This window comes from Thermobia domestica, chromosome 17, assembly GCF_964235325.1.
Source record: "Thermobia domestica chromosome 17, izTheDome1.hap1.1, whole genome shotgun sequence".
NCBI lineage: Eukaryota > Metazoa > Arthropoda > Insecta > Zygentoma > Lepismatidae > Thermobia > Thermobia domestica.
In genome coordinates, this window is record NC_137470.1 from 122,710,072 (window position 1) to 122,731,345 (window position 21,274).

General features: G+C 34.8%; 1 protein-coding gene across 5 annotated transcripts in view; it reads right to left on the bottom strand.

Annotated features, from left to right (window-relative positions):
- Positions 1 to 694: 694 nt before the first annotated feature.
- Positions 695 to 21,274, bottom strand: part of LOC145674683 (uncharacterized) — a 35,657-nt gene continuing 15,077 nt past the window's right edge. For all 5 annotated transcript variants that reach the window (XM_081744909.1, XM_081744910.1, XM_081744912.1 and 2 more), the window contains 2 exons: positions 16,802 to 17,300; positions 695 to 1,139 (listed from right to left, as the gene is read on the bottom strand). In XM_081744909.1, coding sequence (XP_081601035.1) covers positions 830 to 1,139; positions 16,802 to 17,286 — 795 coding nt within the window. In that variant the 5' untranslated portion in view covers positions 17,287 to 17,300 and the 3' untranslated portion in view covers positions 695 to 829. The remainder of the gene's footprint in view (positions 1,140 to 16,801; positions 17,301 to 21,274) is intronic.

A 21,274-nucleotide genomic window follows, 5' to 3' on the forward strand; every position in this document is an offset into this window, starting at 1 on the left:
AAAAAAAAAAAAACATGATTATACTCCTACATACGAAATTACTCACCTCTATGTGATAACATATGGTTTCTCAAGATTGATATTCGACTGAATCTCTTCCCACATTCCTGACAGGTAAAAAACTTTTCACCTGTATGTGTCAACATGTGGGTTCGCAAATGGGCTTTCAGACCAAACATTCTTCCGCATTGGTGACACATCTGATGTTTCACATCACTATGTTAATCATGTGAGTTCTCAAATGTGATATTACCCTAAATCGCATGCCGCATTTCTGACACATATGAGCTTTCTCACCTGTATGTGTTAGCACATGCCTTGACAACGCATTTCTTTGAGCAAATCCCTTGCCACATACCTGGCAAGTATGAGGCTTCTGACCAGTATGCGTTAATAAATGGTTATTCAATCCTGCTCTTTGCATAAATTCTTTTCCACAACAGTTACACATATAACGTTTCTCACCTGTATGTGTTGTTATATGGTTTCTCAAAACTGATTTTCGATTAAATCCCTTGCCACATTCCTCGCATGTATATGGTTTGTCACTTGTATGTGTAAGCTTGTGAATTCTCAGGTAATTTTTCGAACTAAATAATTTCCCACATTCCTCACAGATATGAGATTTTTCCACGGAGTGTTTTCGTATAATGTGTTCTTTCAAAGCTGATTTGACAGTAAATCTCCTTTCACACTCCTTACATACGTGAGGTTTCTCGCCTGTATGTATTAGCATATGGGTTTTCAAAACTTGATCTTCGAGTAAATGATTTTCCACATTCCGGGCATATATGAGATCGCTCACCTGTATGAGTTAAGAAATGTTTTCTCAAACGTGATTATACATAAAACCCTTCCCACATACGCCACATGCAACACGTTTCTTATGAGAGTTCTTACCTGTATGAGTTAACAAATGCTTTCTCAAATATGATTTACACTTGAAATGCTTCCCACACTCCTGACACGTAACACGTTTCGTACCTGTATAAGTTACAACCTGGCTAGTGAAATTTGATTTTTGAGTATATTCTTTGTGACACACTTCGGAACTATGATAATTCTCATCAGAATGAGAAATTATTTCCTTGGGTGAAATATGTGAGGTCCGGCATCCGAAATTAATCACTTTGTGGAAACTGTAAAGTAATTCAAATTGAAATACAATCGAACAGTTAAAACTGCAATACAGGTCAACATGAAAAACGTGTTCTTGACTTACAATAATCATTAAGACATTCTAGAAGGGATCACTTACAAGCTGTGTATTTTGATAAACAAACCCCGAAATTAACGTGCTATTATATAAAATATGTATTAATAAGAACCCAAAAACTCAACGGAGTCCATTATAATTTGATTTCTCTAAGCTAGAAAGCAAATTACATAGTCGCTATTATAATTATACATATTATACTGTGGTTTGAGAAAAACAGAAATAAATATTGGAAAATTAATCAGATCCCATTCATAGCATTTATATTCATCCATCTATCTGTCTATATATATATATATATATATATATATATATATATATATATATATATATATATATATATATATGTATATATATATTTGTGTGTGTGTGTGTATGAGTGTGTGTCTACACGTGTTACAATATGCCATGATAATGTGGCGTGTTGCAGAAGAGACGAAAGGTACGATCTTCGTAAGTACAAGTGCGTAATATATCGTTAATTTATGGGCACAAAATAACTGTTATTCATACAGTTTTGTAAATAATCGGTCAGAGGCCAGTACATACGACTTAATATTAACACTAAGGTGTTTGAGTATATTTCATAAGTTTACATACTGTCATATTTTCTCTATTTAATTTTGGCGTGGTTTCAACTACTTTAAAGTAAGTCGGTAACTTATTATACAGTTTAACAGATAAAAGAAAGACACTTTTCCGGGCACATGTATAGTTTTGCTAAAATGTGTATATGTTTCTTTCTCGTGTGTCGTGTGAATGTACTGTCATCTGCTAGAAGTAATTCACATATACCCTAGTATTCGCATATATGTAGAAATTCTCGTATACATTTACCCTTTTGAACCTGGCCCCCCCCCCCACCTCGGTACAAACGATTTCCGCATTTCAATAAAAAGTACTTCGTCTGTAACGGTTTGTACCGCAAACATTTTTGTTTGTACTATACTGCAGTATGAGAAATTAAGAAACAAAGTGGGGGGCCAAGTTCACGCAGCCCCCCCACATTGTCCTAGAATCGATTTAATTGGCTCATTTCAAAGACTTTCGTTTGTACCGGATTGTACCGTAGTTTGTTTCGTTTGTACCGTTCTGGATTATGAGAAAATTAACGAAACAAAATGGGGGTCCAGATCAAACAGGCCCCCAAATCATGACTTAATACACCGGGTACACATCATTTTTGTATGTCATATGAAAGTACGTGGTTAGTACCGGATTGTATCACAAAGAGTTTTATTTTAGCCATAATAAATTATGAAAAATTAAGAAAACAAAATTGGGAGGGCTGTGTGAACCTGGCCCCCCACCACGTAGTACAAACAATTTAGTTGGCTCATTTGAAAGATTTTCGTTTGTACCGGATTGTACCGTAGTTTGTTTCGTTTGTACCGTTCCCGATTATGAAAAATTAACGAAACAAAATGGGGGCCCAGATCAAACAGGCCCCCAAATCACGACTTAATACACGGGGTACACATGCTTTTTGTATGTCATATGAAAGTACTTGGTTAGTACCGGATTGTACCCCAAGGAGTTTTATTTTAGCCATAATAGATTATGAAAAATTAAGAAAACAAAATTGGGGGGCTGTGTGAACCTGCCCCCCCCACCACGTTGTACAAACGATTTAGTTGGCTCATTTGAAAGACTTTCGTTTGTACCGCATTGTACCGTAGTTTGTTTCGTTTGTACCGTTCTGGATTATGAAAAATTAACGAAACAAAATGGGGGCCCAAATCAAGCTGGCCTTCAAATCACGACTTAATACACCGGGTACACATGAATTTTGTATGTCATATGAAAGTACTTGGTTAGTACCGGATTGTACCACAATGAGTTTTAGTTTAACCATAATAGATTATGAAAAATTAAGAAGGCAAAATTGGGGATCTGTGTGAACCTGCCCCCCACCACCACCACCACGTTGTACAAACGATTTATTTGGCTCATTTAAAAAAGTTTCGTTTGTACCGGATTGTGCCGTAGTTTGTTCTGTTTGTACCGTTCTGGATTATGAAAAATTAACGGGCCAAACTGGGAGCCCAATTCAAACAAACATTCTAATCAAGTTTTAAAACACAAGATACACACGACTTTCGAGAAATTTGAATTTGTCATGGCAGGTTAACCTGGGCCGCACATCTTAGTTTCCTTTCCAATTCGAATCAAAACGTCAGCAAAGATTTGTACCCAATATGTATCAATTTATAGCATCAAAGATAGAATTTGTACCTCCATCAATTTCGAGAAATTTGAATTTTTGGTAACAGGTCAAACTGATCCACAAAACATATTTTTCTGAATTCGAATGGAAACGGTACAAAAAAAAATAAAAATGTATCCAATATATGGCAATGTGTAACAACAAAATAAGAATGTGTACTATTACCAGGGTGTAGATGTTTGAATTTTAATTGTCGGGTCAAGCTGGAACGCACTTCCTTTTCTTTCTAATTCGAACCAAAAATTTGTACCTAATATATACTAATCTGTACTACCAAAAATTTCAACAAACATGCATTTTTGTTGGCGGATCAAACTGCCCCGCACAACTTATTTTTTCTTCTAATTTGAATCAAAACGACATCAAAAATCTGTACCCCATATGTACTAATTTATATTACGAAAATTACTATTTGATCCCCCATGAATTTCGATAAATTTTAATTTTTGATGGCGAGTCAAACACAACAAATTTTTCTATTCAATTCGAATGAAAACAATACCAAAAATTTGTAAGAATTTTTACTCCCACCAATTTCTACAAATTTAAATTTTTGATGGGTCACGCTGACCTGCACAGTTTGCTTTTTTTTCAATTCAAATCAAGCGGAACAAAAAAATTGTACGCACTTTGTACCACAAAATTTAAATTTGTACTCCCACCAATTTCGAGAACTGTGAATTTTTGATGGCGGATCGAAATTACCCTCATAACTTATTTTTCTTTACAATTCGAATCAAAACGGGACCAACATTTTGTACCACCAAAATTAGAATTAGAACCCACACCAATATCTAGAAGATACCAATTTTTATTTTGGTAGTTCAAATTGGTACATAATGGGTACAAATTTTTGTAAGGTTTTTGATTCAAATTGAAAACAAAGTGTTTGTGGATCAGTTTGGCCCGCCATCAAAAATTCAAGCCCCTCGAAATTGGTGAGGCTAGAAATTCTAATTTTTGTGACAAAAGTTGTACATATCGGGTACAAATTTTTGAACAATTTTGATTTAAATTGGAAAGGAAAATAAGTTGTGTGGGCAAGTTGACCTACCAACAAAATTCTGTCTGATATGACCTGCCACGCTTCACGAAATTTCTTGGGATACAAATTGCAATTTTGGTGTTACAAATTAGTACACATTGGGTACAAATTTCTGGTACCGTTTTGATTTGAATTGGGAAGAAAAATAAGTTGTGAAATCCAGTTTGACCCCCCATCGAAAACTCAAATTTCTCGAAATTGGTGGAAGTACAAATTCTATTTTGGTTGTACAAATTGGTAAGTATGGGGTACCAATTTATGGTGTAATTTTGATTCGAATTGGAAAGAAAAAAGTTGTGCGACTCTGCTCTACCGGTTATCAAAAAATCCAATCTTTTCGAAATTGATGAGGGAACATATTTGTACATATAGGGTAAAAATGTTTGGTACCGTTTTGATTTGAATTTTAATGAAAAATAAGTTCTGCGGGCCAGTGTAACCCGCAAACCTAAATCCAAATTTCTCAAAATTGGTGGTTGTACGTACATATTCAAATTTTGCGACTACAAATTGGTAAATACTGCCTACAAATTTTTGATACCGTTTTGATTACTATTCGAGAGAAGATTAAGTTATGCGTGATAGCTTGAACCGCAATCAAAAATTCAAACTTCTAAGTATTGGTGCGGGTTCTAATTCGATTTTGATGGTACAAATTAGTGCATAATTAGTACAAATTTTTGTCCCATTTCATTCAAATTGTAAAGAAATTGTGTTGTCCCGTGTCCGGGCCAGCTTTTCCTCAACCAGGTACAAGCGAAAAAACTACCGTACAATCCGGTACAAACGAAAATCTTTCAAATGAGCCAACTAAATCGTTTGTACAACGTGGTAGGGGGCCAGGCTCACAAAGTACCCTTAATGTTGTTTTCTTAATTTTTCATAATCTATTATGGCTAAAATAAAACTCTTTGTGGTACAATCCGGTACTAACCAAGTACTTTCATATGACATACAAAAATGATGTGTACCCGGTGTATTAAGTCGTGATTTGGGGGCCTGTTTCATCTGGGCCCCCATTTTGTTTCGTTAATTTTTCATAATCAGGAACGGTACAAACGAAACAAACTACGGTACAATCCGGTAAAAACGAAAGTCTTTCAAATTAGCCAATTAAATCGATTCTAGGACAATGTGGGGGGGCTGCGTGAACTTGGCCCCCCACTTTGTTTTCTTAATTTCTCATACTGCAGTACAGTACAAACAAAAATATTTGCGGTACAAACCGGTACAAACGAAGTACTTTTTATTGAAATGCGGAAATCGTTTGTACCGAGAGGTGGGGGGGAGGTTCTCAAAGGTATCCGGTACTAACCACGTACTTTCATATGATATACAAAAAGCATGTGTACCCGGTGTATTAAGTCGTGATTTGAAGGCCAGCTTGATCTGGGCCCCCATTTTGTTTCGTTAATTTTTCATAATCAGGAACGGTACAAACGAAACAAACTACGGTACAATCCGGTACAAACGAAAATCTTTCAAATGAGACAACTAAGTCGTTTGTAAAACGTGGTGGGGGGCCAGGTTCACAAAGCCCCCCCAATTTTGTTTTCCTAATTTTTCATAATCTATTATGGTTAAACTAAAACTCATTGTGGTACAATCCGGTACTAACAAAGTACTTTCATGTGACATACAAAAATAATGTGTACCCGGTGTATTAAGCCGTGATTTGGAGGCCTGTTTGATCTGGGCCCCAATTTTGTTTCGTTAATTTTTCATAATCGGGAACGGTACAAACGAAACGAACTACGGTACAATCCGGTACAAACGAAAATCTTTCAAATGAGCCAACTAAATCGTTTGTACAACGTGGTGGGTGGGCCAGGTTCACACAGGACCTCAATTTTGTTTTCCTAATTTTTCATAATCTATTATGGTTAAACTAAAACTCATTGTGGTACAATCCGGTACTAACCAAGTACTTTCATATGACATACAAAAATGATGTGTACCCGGTGTATTATGTCGTGATTTGGGGGCCTGCTTAATCTGGGCCCCCATTTTGTTTTGCTAATTTTTCATAATCTGGAACGGTACAAACGAAACAAACTACGGTACAATCCGGTATAAACGAAAATCTTTCAAATGAGTCAACTAAATCGTTTGTACTACGTGGTGGGGGGGCCAGGTTCACACAGCCCCCCAATTTATTTTTCTTAATTTTTCATAATCTATTATGGTTAAACTAAAACTCATTGTGGTACAATCCGGTACTAACCACGTACTTTCATATGACATACAAAAAGCATATGTACCCTGTGTATTAAGCCGTGATTTGGGGGCCTGTTTGATCTGGGCCCCATTTTGTTTCGTTAATTTTTCATAATCCAGAACGGTACAAACGAAACAAACTACGGTACAATCTGGTACAATCGAAAATCTTTCAAATGAGCCAATTAAATCGATCGTAGGACAAAGTGGGGGCGCTGCGTGAACTTGGCCCCCCCAATTTGTTTTCTTAATTTCTCATACTGCAGTAGAGTACAAACAAAAATATTTGCGGTACAAACCGGTACAAACGAAGTACTTTTTATTGAAATGCGGAAATCGTTTGTACCGAGAGGTGGGGGGAGGCCAGGTTCACAAGGGTTATACATTTTCCACAATCACCCTCTTTCCTTAGTATATTATGTTTCTTTGTGCTTTTGTTAGCAGAACAGTTTAGCAACTGAAAATTATTTATTTTTTTCTGTAAAAATAAAGAAAAGTTAGAAACTTATAACAAAAGACCTGAATCGATGTGAAAGCTTAGTCGTGTTAAACTATTACCTAAAAAAATCATCGAAAAATTAAGGGAAACTCAGTCATTCTGGACAGTTAGGATCACACACAAAAATGTAAAGTGAACAAAACATGGAAAATACTACGTATTTCTGGAATGAGAAATAATCTATACAGTATGCAAAGATGAACAACAACCACTAAGATCTAGGCCGACAAATGCGTCTTAATATGGGATAAAATTTATGGTGTGTACCACCGATTTCAATGGAGGAAATATACCATTATATGAGAACACCTTGGGATCATCCAAATTAACAAACTATCACACATCGTTGTAAAGATTATAGAAAACAGATTTCATCTGTGTAGCATTGATCCCTATTTCACCAATCGGATTGAAGAAGAAAGTTGAAAAATTACAAAGTAATTTATTGATTGATTTATTTATTATTGAAACATATAATTGTTGTATCCGGATTTTACTGCAGGAAGTATAAAATTGTGAGAGAACACTTTGCAATGTAATAGTTTTCCTCATTTGTTGCAACTGGAAAATTAACTAATAGAATTGGAATATGTCCCTTAAGAGTTTTAGGTAGAAAAAAAAATTTAAACTGAGCCGATATCTCATTGTAATGTATAATTTAGTGTTGACTTCTTTATATATATATATATATATATATATATATATATATATATATATATATATATATATATATATATATAAATACTTAGCGCCACGTTTCCTAGCATTTAATATCATTATATGTTGAGGATTGTTCGATATTTCGAATCTTATTTTTTTAACAATTGCAAGCAAACTCTTTAGAATTTTTTTAAAAAATATTTTATTACAAAATTTTTTTCATGGTTCACTACAGTTTTATATCCAGTACAGTGTTCAATAATGTCACTGTGTTACCAAAATATTTCTTTCCAAAATATTATGAAAACTATTTATTTTATACATTTCAAAATTTGACCAAATATTTGTTAGTATTAATATTGCATGTTCAGTTTTATTTTTTCTTGCTAGGATAATATTAGAGTGCGTTAATTAAAAATTAGTTTGCTTCTATTTAAAAACAGTTTAATATATGGCCCTATATGTTGCAACAACGCACAACAGCAGACATGAGTATAACGACGTAGGTTTCTTTCATTCTTTGCCCCCGCTAGGTCACGTACGCGAACTTTCGGTTGTCCCCGGAGGTAAAGAAACCGATGGAATGCAGATTGACAGCAGATAAGGGCAAAGTCTGTTTTTTCTCCCTTCATAGATCTTAAAGATTTAATTGATTCTACGTAAACATCTCCGTGAATAGTTACCTGTAGAGATATATTGGGGTTAAGGATGTACGAAAGTTTCAGAAAATCTGTCTAAGTTGCATTCAAGTGAGGGAAGTGTGCATCTTATAAAAGAACGTTTACATAGAGAACGTTTATATAAAGAACTGACAAACGTTTACATAGAGATCAAAGAGGATTTACCCTGTTGTCATGTATAGCGAACTGCAAAATAGTTAATATATGTGTAAGAAAAAAACGACCGAGAACTGCTTTTCGATATATCGTATCGTTTATGCTGTATGAAAATCAATATTGAAACCGTAAATAGTAGTAAATTTTTACCATTTCTGGTTTTCAATAGAAATATAGGAATGGAGATGGTATATTTACTGGAGACATTGAATCAATTCCTTAAAAGCGCTTGCCGCTAGCTATTGTAGTTTTTGATTTATGTCCCGTAAATGGTAAATCTCTATAACATCCGATTTATATAGAAGATTGCCGGCCCTTCTCGATATCTCTTGCTGCTTTTGGTCTGATACATGTTAACAGACAGACGGATATAGCCGTTCTATTACACTTCTGATACTTATGCATAGAATAGTTTGGAAATTTAATAAATCCAGGTAGAGGAAATGTTATTTATCAAATCTATTTTCATGCAGATTAAGAATATGGGGATCTCAAGAATTCTTTTACATAAGTTTTTATGCCCTAAAGAATAACGGAGATCGCGGTGCCTCAGTGGTAGAGTGTTCATCTTTGGTGTGTGGGGTCTTCGGTTCGATCCCAGATCGCATCAATTGTGGGTTTTGTGGTGGATTAACACCATGTGCTTGTGTTTTCTTGGGATTCTCCCGCTTCCTCTCACTTTCTTGATTCCACCATTTCATTCATTCTCAACATCGCGTCCTTTAGCTTAGCCGACATAACAGTCAACGTCATACTCTAAGATTTCATTTTATTACTAAATAATAACCTAATGCATTCTACGGTGATCTCTTCTTGGCTAATGCCCTAATAATAACGTACAGATTGATGATATGCTTGCAGACTGATGTGCCATAACATCGAATATTCATGCGAAAAAAAAAAAAAACTGCACGAACATCTGCTAGGTAGTCTGTAAAGCCAAGAATGATATCCATTTCCTTGATATATATCATTTAATCATGGAAATATATATAATCAGATGTTACCATAGTAGAAGTAAGGTTTGCTCGTCTCGTCTCCTTAATTTAATAGGTCTCGATCCTCGAAGACTTCTTTCGCTCTTATCTCGAAATGTTATTATTCCGTTTTGATAATTTACGTAAAAAATTCCCTACATTTTTCCTTAATTTCATCCGGAAGTTATCACAACCGTTAAGCTCACAATTGCTGCAAGAATAGTGTGATATAACATTTAAACCATACTTATTATTGGAGTCAATTGTGTAATGACTTGCATATATTAAACGTAGATCAATGCTCTTCATTGCTTTAGTACCATCATTTTGTCAATTTGTAGTATTTTACATATGAATCATGTAACAATAAAACAGTGTTTGAGATCAAGACTTGGATGAATTTGTGTTGCCAATGGGACTTGAGAAATTTCTCGTCTCGAAAACGATTCGATAATTGTTGTGTTTCTTCCCTTGTCTCGAATTTAGAAAGGTACTTCTCGTGTGGTTTCCGAGATTATAATCAAGACGAGAAGAGAAAATTATAGTATCGTGGAGAACACTAACTTCAGAATAGGATGAACTGGTGAACTTGCACGGGGTGCATCTGAAGCGAGCAGGTGCGAAAGTAACGGTGGGAATGCGCGTAAACTACAAGTTTACCCAATCATTACGTGAACTAGAAATAAACAAATTATACGTTTCGAATCTCTAAAATGTAAATACATCAAGAATATCGAACATTATCCAGGTTTTTTTTTTTTTTTTTTTTTTTTTACGCCATAGTGATATATATTCCAGTATAAACTGTCAAGGGGCTTGTAGAGATGTTAGTTTGAAATGCAAATTAACAAGTATCTATGACACTTTCATTCAAGAGGTCAATCCTTTGGGAGTTCGTTCAACAATACGACTACAGTTATTACGTGTTTTTATTTCTGTGATAATTCAGGTTGGACTTCCTATAAAAGGATTTCTAATTATAATACCGATTCAAACATTATCAAAACCAGTGGCATATTTAAGATCTTATTTTGGAGTGGGAGACTTGAGAACCTGTAAGAAGAATTTGTATTGTACGTATAATTCGAAAAAAATAATAATGAAATTATTTCGGAGTGGCTTGAGCAAAATAGCCTTCTAAAAATGCCACTAATCAAAACATATTTGTTATAATTATTACTGCATAAATGTAAATTACCCTTAATAATATTACTAAATACTTATGTTCATTGCATTGTTCTCATAGAACAATATCATGGTGATGAAGAAAACATTTCATTGCTGTATCTCAGTTACATGAGTTACACGTTATCCAGGTTTTCGCCAGGCTAGATTGGAGGCCGCGAGATTTTGGTTGAGATATTTCAACCGCAAATAATCAACAGATCAAGTATTAACTCTGATGTGATGGATGGTCAACTACAAAATAGAAGCATGCACAAATCTGGATATATGGACTTGATATAGCTTTCTGTGGATATATTATTATTGATTCCGTCGCGATTTGTGATCATTCCAATTTGCGACAAGGTTCATGTATCGGCCAAATTTGATTGAGAGTTCCATAAGATTCCTCAGTCGAAAATAATAATTCCAGTTTGCGACCAACCGGTAATTGGTTCTTTAAATGAAACAGGAGAGTAGAAATAAAAAAATGTTGCCAGATATTTTCCCCTAAAATTATAAGCTGTTATGAACTACGTAGGGGAAACAAGGATAAACGTCTCTTTGTTCAAAAGTGACGTAATTGTAGATTCCTAAGATGCTACGTAACGTTGGTCAGGAAACTGTGTCAAAATACTATGTAACACACACACACACACAAATATATATATAGGCAATACCCTTGGAATACCAATATAGGGTCCAAATGATCTAGATCCTCAGAAATATTGTAATATTTATCTATTTATTTATTTTGTATATTGCTGTTACGCATACGCATGAAATGCTACCTTTTTTCTTTCATCTTCCCAGATATTTCTTTTAAAGTTTTATTTTTTAAAGTTACATTCCTTATTTTGGAAAGCAAAATATTGATGATAATGCATTTAGTTTTGCGTTTCCTCTGACATGTCTCCTTTTTCCATCGCGCAACAATCAAGATTTATGATCAAAAATTGTTGAAATGGGAAAATAGGGAAAGTACATCCTATTTGAGAAGAAGTTTTGTTGTAACACACAAAGAATAAGATGTGTAGGTATATAAGGTTGTCTCATTTCTGACAGCAGCTAGTTTCGCCTCCTGTAACCATTTCATCTTCCGATTATATGATCAGGTTGTCAACTAACATAACTTCGAACATACGCATTCTCCGCATTTTTAGATGAACGATCTTATCTGATTTCCAAACTTTGTTTCCCTCCCCTACAAACTTTCTGAAGATCAGTGAGAAACAATGGTGTGAATGGATCAGGAGAGCTTGTATCTGCACCTGTATAAGCAGGAAAAGAAATCCTGCTTATGTGCTTTCCAACGCTGTCATATTTATTTGTTAAAAGTAATATTAATTAAGTATAAGAGCTAGATTAAAAATAAAAATGTTAACATGTAGTAATAGGATGGAATAACATCTCAAGAAATTTTGAACTGCAGAAGACAAATAGTTTTCATAATACTTCGGAAAGAATTTCGCTATGTTATTACATAGAGATTGATGATCTCAACTGAAAACGTTAGACACGGCCTTAAAGGCAGATCATAGTTAGTTGAGCAGCAATGCGAACTTTTTCTTTTGATTTCCCACCTGTCTTGAAAACTGCAACATGTTTCTTAAACATCTCATTCCTTTTTAAAATTTTGATACGGTCACATTTCCTTAGGTCGTACGGCTTTGATGTTGTATCGCACTCTAACATAACATTCGCGGAAAGAATGTGAGAGCAAACTTCTTCACCAAGTTCTTGCTTAATTTTGTCACTGTCAGAGACAATTTTCTTTCTGTAGTCTGCTTTGCTTCATTGCGTCATCAATGACATATTGCATAACATCAGCCAGACTAACTTCGATATTTATTTGCTCACGTATGACTTGAGCAAGTTGAGACTTTCCAGAATCTCTTACATGCCCGCTTCTATCAAATTATGAAGGAGGATACGTGCAGAGCTCCTAAGAAAACACTTCTTTCAAATCAAAGCCAGTTGTTCGAGCACAGAGTGCCTGGTGGTGGAATAGTAGTCAGGCTCAATTACGAAAGTTTCAGCTTCACATTTAACACCTTGAACGTACTTCATAGACTTCATAAGTTTACTTTTCTTGAAAGTATATTCAGTAACTGTTCTATGAGTCATCTCACCGATAATTACTTTTCAGACTACTTCTGTCATATCCGGGTTCACTTCATTATCGTACGTTACTTCTATCACTATGAGAGGGTGTTATACAACATCAAAGCCATACGGCCTAGGGAAATGTGACCCTGTCAAAATGTTAAAGACGAATAAAATGTTTAAGAAACATGCTGCTATTTTCAAGACAGCTGAAAAATCAAAAGAAGATCACATTGCTGGTTACGAAACTATGATCTACCTTTATGATGGAAATTAAGGAGATACACTACACAAAATGCACTTTGGAATCTTTATATCAAGAGCGACAAAATCAACAGTTCAGGAGAAACCGGAAGGACCGCCTCCGTCAGCAGATGGATGCACATTTCATATTCAACGAGTCTATCACCAGGTTCAACAGCGGATCGTACTGAAGTGATCTATTTAGCTGGGGATGGGAACTTTGCTACGAACAGCTCACACTAGTAAAAATGGCTCAATCACCAGCACCCAATTATTTATTAAAAAATGTGAAATGCAGATGCAGCGTAAAACAAAGCATTGCTCTACAGTGCGTACGTAGAAGGCAAGGAACGATGCGTACAAATAAATGTACTCGTGGTAGATGTACAAGTTGTTGTAATTCTGTGAAATTGGACATGGATTATGATTGAGGTAAAAGTGATATTATAAGCGAAGGTATATATATCTGCCATAGCTGTTTATGACACATTCGCAAGTATGTTAATTAAGTTTGAAAATTTAAATTTACTTGTGTGAAACATTGGTTAGTTCATTTGCAGTTCCATATAGCAAACCTCAACACAGCAGTATACATTCGTACATGTAATTATTATTTTCAACATTTTGCATATAGGTTAAGTTGTGTAGCATATATTCACTTTAAAGTAAGTATCTTCTAACACATTGACACTCGTGAACACTGTACTGGATATAATACTGTAGTGTACCATGTAAAAAGATTATTAAAAGATATTTTAAAAACTTTTTAAACAGTTTGCTTTCCATTGGTATAAAGAATAAGGTTCCAAATATCGAACAATCCTCAACGTATAATGATACCAAGTACTAGGAAATGTGGCGCCCATACTGGAAAATTCACCATAGCTGACATATGCACTCTCGGAGAGTGGCAGGCTTGTCAACACTGTTTCTGTAAGGTATTTTTCATGAAAAAAAAAAAATCAACACTAAATTGTAAAATTCAATATGATCGCGGCTCAGTGCTTTTTCTACTTAAATTTGTAAAGCTGTTAAGAGCCATATTTCACTTCTATTAGTCAATTTTCCAGATTTTCCAGTTGCAACAAATGAAGAAAGCTATAACGTTGCAGTGTTCTCATACAATGGTATAATTCCTGCAGTAAAATCCGGATACAGCATGCGTATACAGCATTTATAATTTTTCAATAATAAATAAATGAATCAATAGTTCTTTGTAATTTTTCAACTTTCTTCTTCAATCCGGTGGGTTAAATAGGGATCAATGCTACATAGTTGAAATCTGCGTTCTATAATCTTTACAACGATGTGTGATACTGTGTTAATGAGAGTGGTCGCAGGGAGTTCTCATATAATGTTCATTTCCTCCATTGAAATCGGTGGTACACACCATAAATTTTATACACATATTGGGATACATTCATCGGCCCAGATCTCAGTGGCTGTTGTACGTTTTACACACAAATGTGTAAGATGTAGTAACATTTTTTTTGTTGCGCTACTATAGACACAGTGTTCCCAGAGATTAAATATTTTCAGAAATAATCGAGCTTTTTGTAATATCTTAAATTTCTTCTTCTGCTTCTAGTTGGTAAGCAAACTGGGAAACAATGTTACATCGTTGCAATCTTCATTCTATAAGCTTTACAAAGATGTATTACTCATTGCTCTATCTTAATTAGGAGGGGCATAGGAGGCACGTAAGTAAAACAAGGCGAATAGTAGTAGCGCATGGCAACCATGTTGGAAAATTATCCATATACTCCTTAACTCACTTCTGGGACTGGTACACTCTTCACCATCGTTTTCCTCAGATATTTTAATAAGAAGGAATTAACAGAAATTGTATTGCAATTTGTTCCCGGTTGACCTAACTTTCCTAGTCTACAGGGTGTGTTCACAAAGTTTCAAGACGGGTCTCAGAATAACAAATATATTATATAGTTTTGTACAGCAAACTAAAAGTTTTCGAAATATGACCCTTCGAAATCAACACACCACAGCCGAAGTGTTTTCCATTCATCATAGGCTCCCTGAAAGACTTCACGCTCAAGGATGTGAAGGGGCCTCGTCGAAGCCGCCTGGACTGCTGCAATCATGTCGAATCGCTTCCTTTCAGGATTTTCTTGATTCGGAGAAACAAAACAAAGTCGCTAGGAGCAAGTTCAGGGTTGCAGGGTGGATATTTCAGTCTTGCCAAGACCTGAAAGGGAAACGATTCGACACGCTTCCAGCGGTCCAAGCGGCTTCGACGAACCCCCTTCAAAGCCTTGCGCGCAAAGACTTTCACGGAGCCTATGAACAATGGAAAACACGCTGACAGCGGTGTGTTGGTACCGAGGGTTATATTTCGAAGACTTTTAGTTCTTTGTACAAAATTATGTAATACATTCGTTATTCTGAGACCAGTCTTGAAACCTTGTGAACGCACCCTGTATATATATTTATTTGTGTAATTGTCTCAGACTGAAGTATCTACATCATATGTTTTTAATATTGCACAACTTAATTCAATAAATAACCCTTTATAAATCCAAAATATAATTTCGAACCCTGGAATCACCTGAATTTAACATCTGAACTTCCTTTGATATATTACTTTTCTCTAAGCCAGTTTGATTAGACGCGATAATATAGTATACGTAATAATACAATAACAATATTGTAATATGTAATTAAATTTTCTAGATATATTTCCTTATTGAATTGATATCTTACTTAAATAGATTATTTGCCTGAAAATGTGCTATATAAAACTTATAAGTGGAAAATGTATTTTAAAACAATATATTTCATAAAAAGTAATAACGGAAAAAAGCTAAGCATATTAGCGATTGATATATATATATATATATATATATATTAGTTTAACATTTTGATTATTACATTTACTAAACTTGAACGTTATTCTATTCGGAGTTAAAAGACCAAATAGAAATTGTTAGTGATACTATATAGAAGAATGTTTGAACAATTCCTCTAAGTGAATTATGCGGTGAAAGAGTTCCGTAATTTTGAACACTTAAGAAATTTTATGATAATTTGTTTGTGTGATTCGGAAACTGCATTCTTAAAGAGGCACCTGTATATAAGATGATCTCAGTTTCACAACTACGCAATAATATAACACTAACATATGTACTTTGGGCTATAAAATATTTTGTGAATAAGAAGAAAATTGTACAATTGAGGCAATGTAGCATTTTGCCAGTTTATTACAACATGTATTAGTGAATTTTCTCTTAATAAAATAAATGTACTTTCTACAATAATTTAAGAGTATCCGTAATAAAATTATTAATATTCTACAGTGTTTTATATTATGTTACTGTTAAGTGATCGTTCCACTTAGCTACCACATGGTTGTAGGAAGCGTTTCTTGTCACACTAGCCTACAGCATGTTGATGGCCACTGCTATCATTCAAGGACTGAAGCAAAGAAGTGAATCTTAGTAACTTAAAATTAATTTCAGGTAAGGTCGCTCGAACTGTCTAACCTTTAAAAGATTAGGCAATACATTGTATCTTCTTTTAGTTTGCTCAAAAGTATTCAAAGTGTTTATAATATGCATGTATGCATACTCTAAAGAAAATAACACATTTGATCATACCTGAGTTTCTCAGCACCGCTACCTACTTCTAGACAATCATTTTGGTCAATATGCTCTTCGCTCTGGCCTTCATTGGTGCCAGATATGTCGCTGCTTGATTCTTCCAAAGCGTCTGTAGAATTGGTGATTTTTTGTTTCCTGTTACTGTGAAATCCTTTCGCAATTATATCAGACACTGATAAACGCTTGACCAAACATACTGCTTCTGACGTTAATTTCCAATCTCTTACTGATTCATGCTCAGTACCTTCTGAACTAGGTATTGAAGTTTCTCTTAACATGAACAGTGTAACGTCATTATCACTCTCCGTTCCACTTTCTTCCTCATCACCTTCGAAATTTAATACAGATGTTGCAAGAGGATCTTTGCATTCAAACTCACTAGGACTGCTATTACAAAATTTATATTTGCATTCTTCGAAAGACTCATTTTTTACCTCCACTTCAATTTCAGTGCAGTCATAGTTCAAACAACTAGAAGCCATTTCGTTAGTCAATTCTGAAAGGAGTAGCAAACATAGTAAAATTAATTAAACATGAAATTATATCCAACGAAGCAAGAACTAAAAGAATGGAAAGCAGTTTCTCGATTAAAAAAAAAAAAAAAAAAAAAACTCACGATCTTGATGAAATTTGAATGATAGTATACCTTAATCTGTTTGTAAATGCGTGAAATATTAGGTTGCGCAGGTTTTAAGTTCCCGAGTTAAAACTTTTAATTTTCAAAATTGTTAGATGTAAGAAAAGCTTAATTACTAGTTTAAATAGCAAGTAAAAGTAAGTCTTAGACACAAAAGATACTAATGAAGAACGACTTTTTACGACTATGGGTATTTCACTTGTAACATAGTAAAATAGCTAGCCTCACTGATTCACTTGTTGCTGACTGACTGTGGGACGTCAGGTGACCTGTTCAAGTGATATGATGTTACCGAGGTCAATGTCTTCTTGATTTTGGAAGGGGTATCTTTTAACCAACAATCGTAGCAGGAAAGAGAATTGGGTTGGACACATCTTGCGAGGAAATTGTCTTGCTCGTACCGTCATAGGGAGGAAAGATGGAAGGGAAGTGAAAAGTAAGAACCACACAAGTGATAGATAATTTGAAAATAGAAGAAAATATAGGGAGTTAAAAGAGGAAGATCGAGAAACATCAAAGAAACATTTCCAGGACCGAACCTAAGAAAGAGAAAATGATTAGTCCCAGGACTTGCCAACAGGCAGAATACTTAATAATAACAATAATATTAATCTACTAGTAAATTTTGGGAGGGAAGCATAGATCTAAGGCATTAGCATGCCATTATAGGAGTAGTGTATCTGCACCTGTGCTAATTAAATCTTATACATATGGTGCAGTTTAAGATTTTTCACATTTATTAAATTTTTCCTTCCGTGTTAGGTTTAAATTGAGTAATTGTAATTGGAAATGATAGAAAGTGTTCCATATACAAAAATGTTCGCAAAACATAGTAAAATATAACAAGATGATAAGCAAATAAACAAAATTAAGCTCGAGGAAGCCTATCCTGTCAATGGACATTTCCTTTCTGACCGATGGTTGTAATTTAAAGATATCGTGGTGTAGAACTAGTCTTCAATATACCACAGAACAAAAACCTCAGAAAAATGTCTTTGTTAAGAAGATACAACGCTTTAAAACATGCAAAAATGAGCTGATTACGTCAGGGCAACAAAGAGAGAGGTTTTGGCCTGGTGTCACAGATCAGTATGTCTCTGTGACACGGATTGAAAGCTCCAGGGATCTTTTGATATTGCAGTTTCTTGCTGTAAACTACAAATAAATTTACTGAAATAGTGAATGGAAAAGTGGCAAAATAAGAAATACTGTATAGAAGAATAAAATTTAATAAGACATATTATCTTAGTTTAAAATCCAATAAAGGTCATTTGTAATGTTCTACAACAAATATTTTCGATGTTTGTACACTTATGCAGGACTACTTTATTGTTGTGTTACACCAATAGCATTAGGAGTCTAAGTAACTATAGCAGTTCAAATTAAGTCGCGCGCAAATTGAGAATATGTAGGCATCTATATTGTAGATTTTCTCTATTTTTTTAAAATTTCTTCGTGAATCTCCATGCTATTATACTACGGCTATAAAGAAGCACTTTCTACACCAAAGAGCTCTCAATCTCTTAAAAAGTTACCGTATCCGCACATTTTCCTTCGCCCAAAAGTATTGCTACAACTTCTCTTCTTTTAATGTCATAAGAATCGTATTATATAAAGGTTTATTTTTACAACATTTATTCATAGGAAATGCTTTCGTTGTCATCGCCGTGGTTTGAAACTGAAGAAAGCTGTAGCAAATAGAGGCAGACAGATGGTTAAGCTGTCGAAATAGCATCATAAGTTTATAATATAATATTGTTAGTATTTACAAGAAATGTGATAGATTTTTTTTTTCTTCTGACCTAGGTGCCGGTTCTCAAACCTAGGCATCATAATAATAAGATTTCATACATGGGCCTAAGTAATTTTGTTTTGGATTTAAATTATTTAAGAGCTATACTCGTATTTCCAATCGCTTTGACTACCTATCACTTGGGATTTTTCGAGAATGAATAACAGGAACATTGACAGAAATTCATTATGTATTACATGCGATGTTACTTTGAAACTTCAACTTTTTCTTTTCAATAACTTCATACGACAAAATGCTCTAAGTACGAACACGGATTTTACTTATACTCTTTTTCTCGTCAGCTCTGAGGTGATTAATATATGGTATATGAAGATACATTTTAAAACATTATATCATCGAGGTATTGCGTTTTGTGTTTTCCGAGGTCCGCAAAGGGAAAAAAAATCATAAAAGCAAACAATTTAAGAATCTAGCCTTTTGTTAAGTTTCGTCCGTGTAGACAGATTTCTCTTATATTACATCACTCCCTGGAATAGAATGTTGTGTTTATTACACGTCATGATATATCACAAATATTGATTATCAAAGAACACGGTGGAGAAACGAGTCGAGCGCTCACCTCTAGTGTAAGGGGTCCCTGTCTAAAACCCAAGCCATATGACTTTGTGGTGGACAACATCGTGTCCGTGGATTTACTCGCGATTATGATATTTCGTCCCACATGACTATTTCAATGATTTTTTTATATCATTCACTTGCATTAATCATCAGTCTCCCTTTCCCTATAGGGTATATTCGTGGAAAAGTAGAGATTTCATTTAATTTTATTCAGTAATAAGCAAATTGAAACCAGTTTGTCATCATTACTTTGCTACCATATCTGTTGTTGGATTAAATGGTAACTCATTTGTCCACAACACCTCAGTCTATTTATAAATGTTTACATGGACTAGTATAAACAATTTACAAGTATGTTGCATGGGCTAAAGAATACGACAGCAAGCGCGAAGATATTATGGTGAAATAATATTGTTAATGAGTAAAGGGGTTCAATAATAGCACTGAGTAATTCTCAGAGAGCTCGTGGGCATAATTATTATCTTAAGTTTGTTCGATATTGTGCTGAACTTACAAAGAAATGACATTAACCTGTCAACAGGACTTCCTAATCAAACCTAGACCATTCGATAAACATAACAAAGATAAACTCATGCACAAAATATTAGGTGCTATGGACAACGGGGTAAGTCCCTGGGGCCCGTTGACCCTATCAGTATAAAGAAAATCGTAGACTCGCAGAGAAATAGCTATTGCATGAACACTGTTCATTAGAAACTCACGTTTTGTAGTTCATTCTCCTAAGCATGAAACAAGATTTCCAGAGGTGCTATGTATTGGGAGCCATAACCTACTTGAACAGGCAAAACTGGGAGAATGTCGGGAAAAAATCCCTCCAGAAATCACTCCTCTCAAGTTTGGACCCCTCTGGAGAGGTCCCGGGTAAAAACACACAATCCAAATGTATCTCAAAAATAGTATAGGGTATAAGAAATGACTGTACTAAGTTTTGTATTGATAGACGGAACAGATATGAGGGAAAAGTTTGTACACCAATACACGTTCTCCCCTCATACCTATTCTGTCTAGCAATACAAGACTTAGTACACACATTTCTTATAACCTATAGTATTTTCCGAAATGCATTTGGATGGTGTACTTTTCCCCGGCGCCACTCCAGAGAGGTACAAAGTTGATGGGAGGGATTTCTGGAGGGAATTTTTCCGACATTCTCCCAGTTTTGCCTGTTCAAGTACGTTAGGAACCCCAATACCTAGTACTTCTGAAAAGCTTGTTTCATGCTGAAGAGAAAGAACTATAAGGCATGACTTCCCAATGAACAGTGTTGATGCAGCAGCTGTTTCACTGCGAGTCTAGGATTTTCGTTATACTAACAGGGTCAATGGGCTCCAGGGACTTACTCCGTTGTTCATGAGGACTATTTTTTTTTTTTTTTTTGTGTGTGTGTGTGTATGAACATATCTTTGTTATGTTTATCAAATGGACTAGATTTGATTAGGAA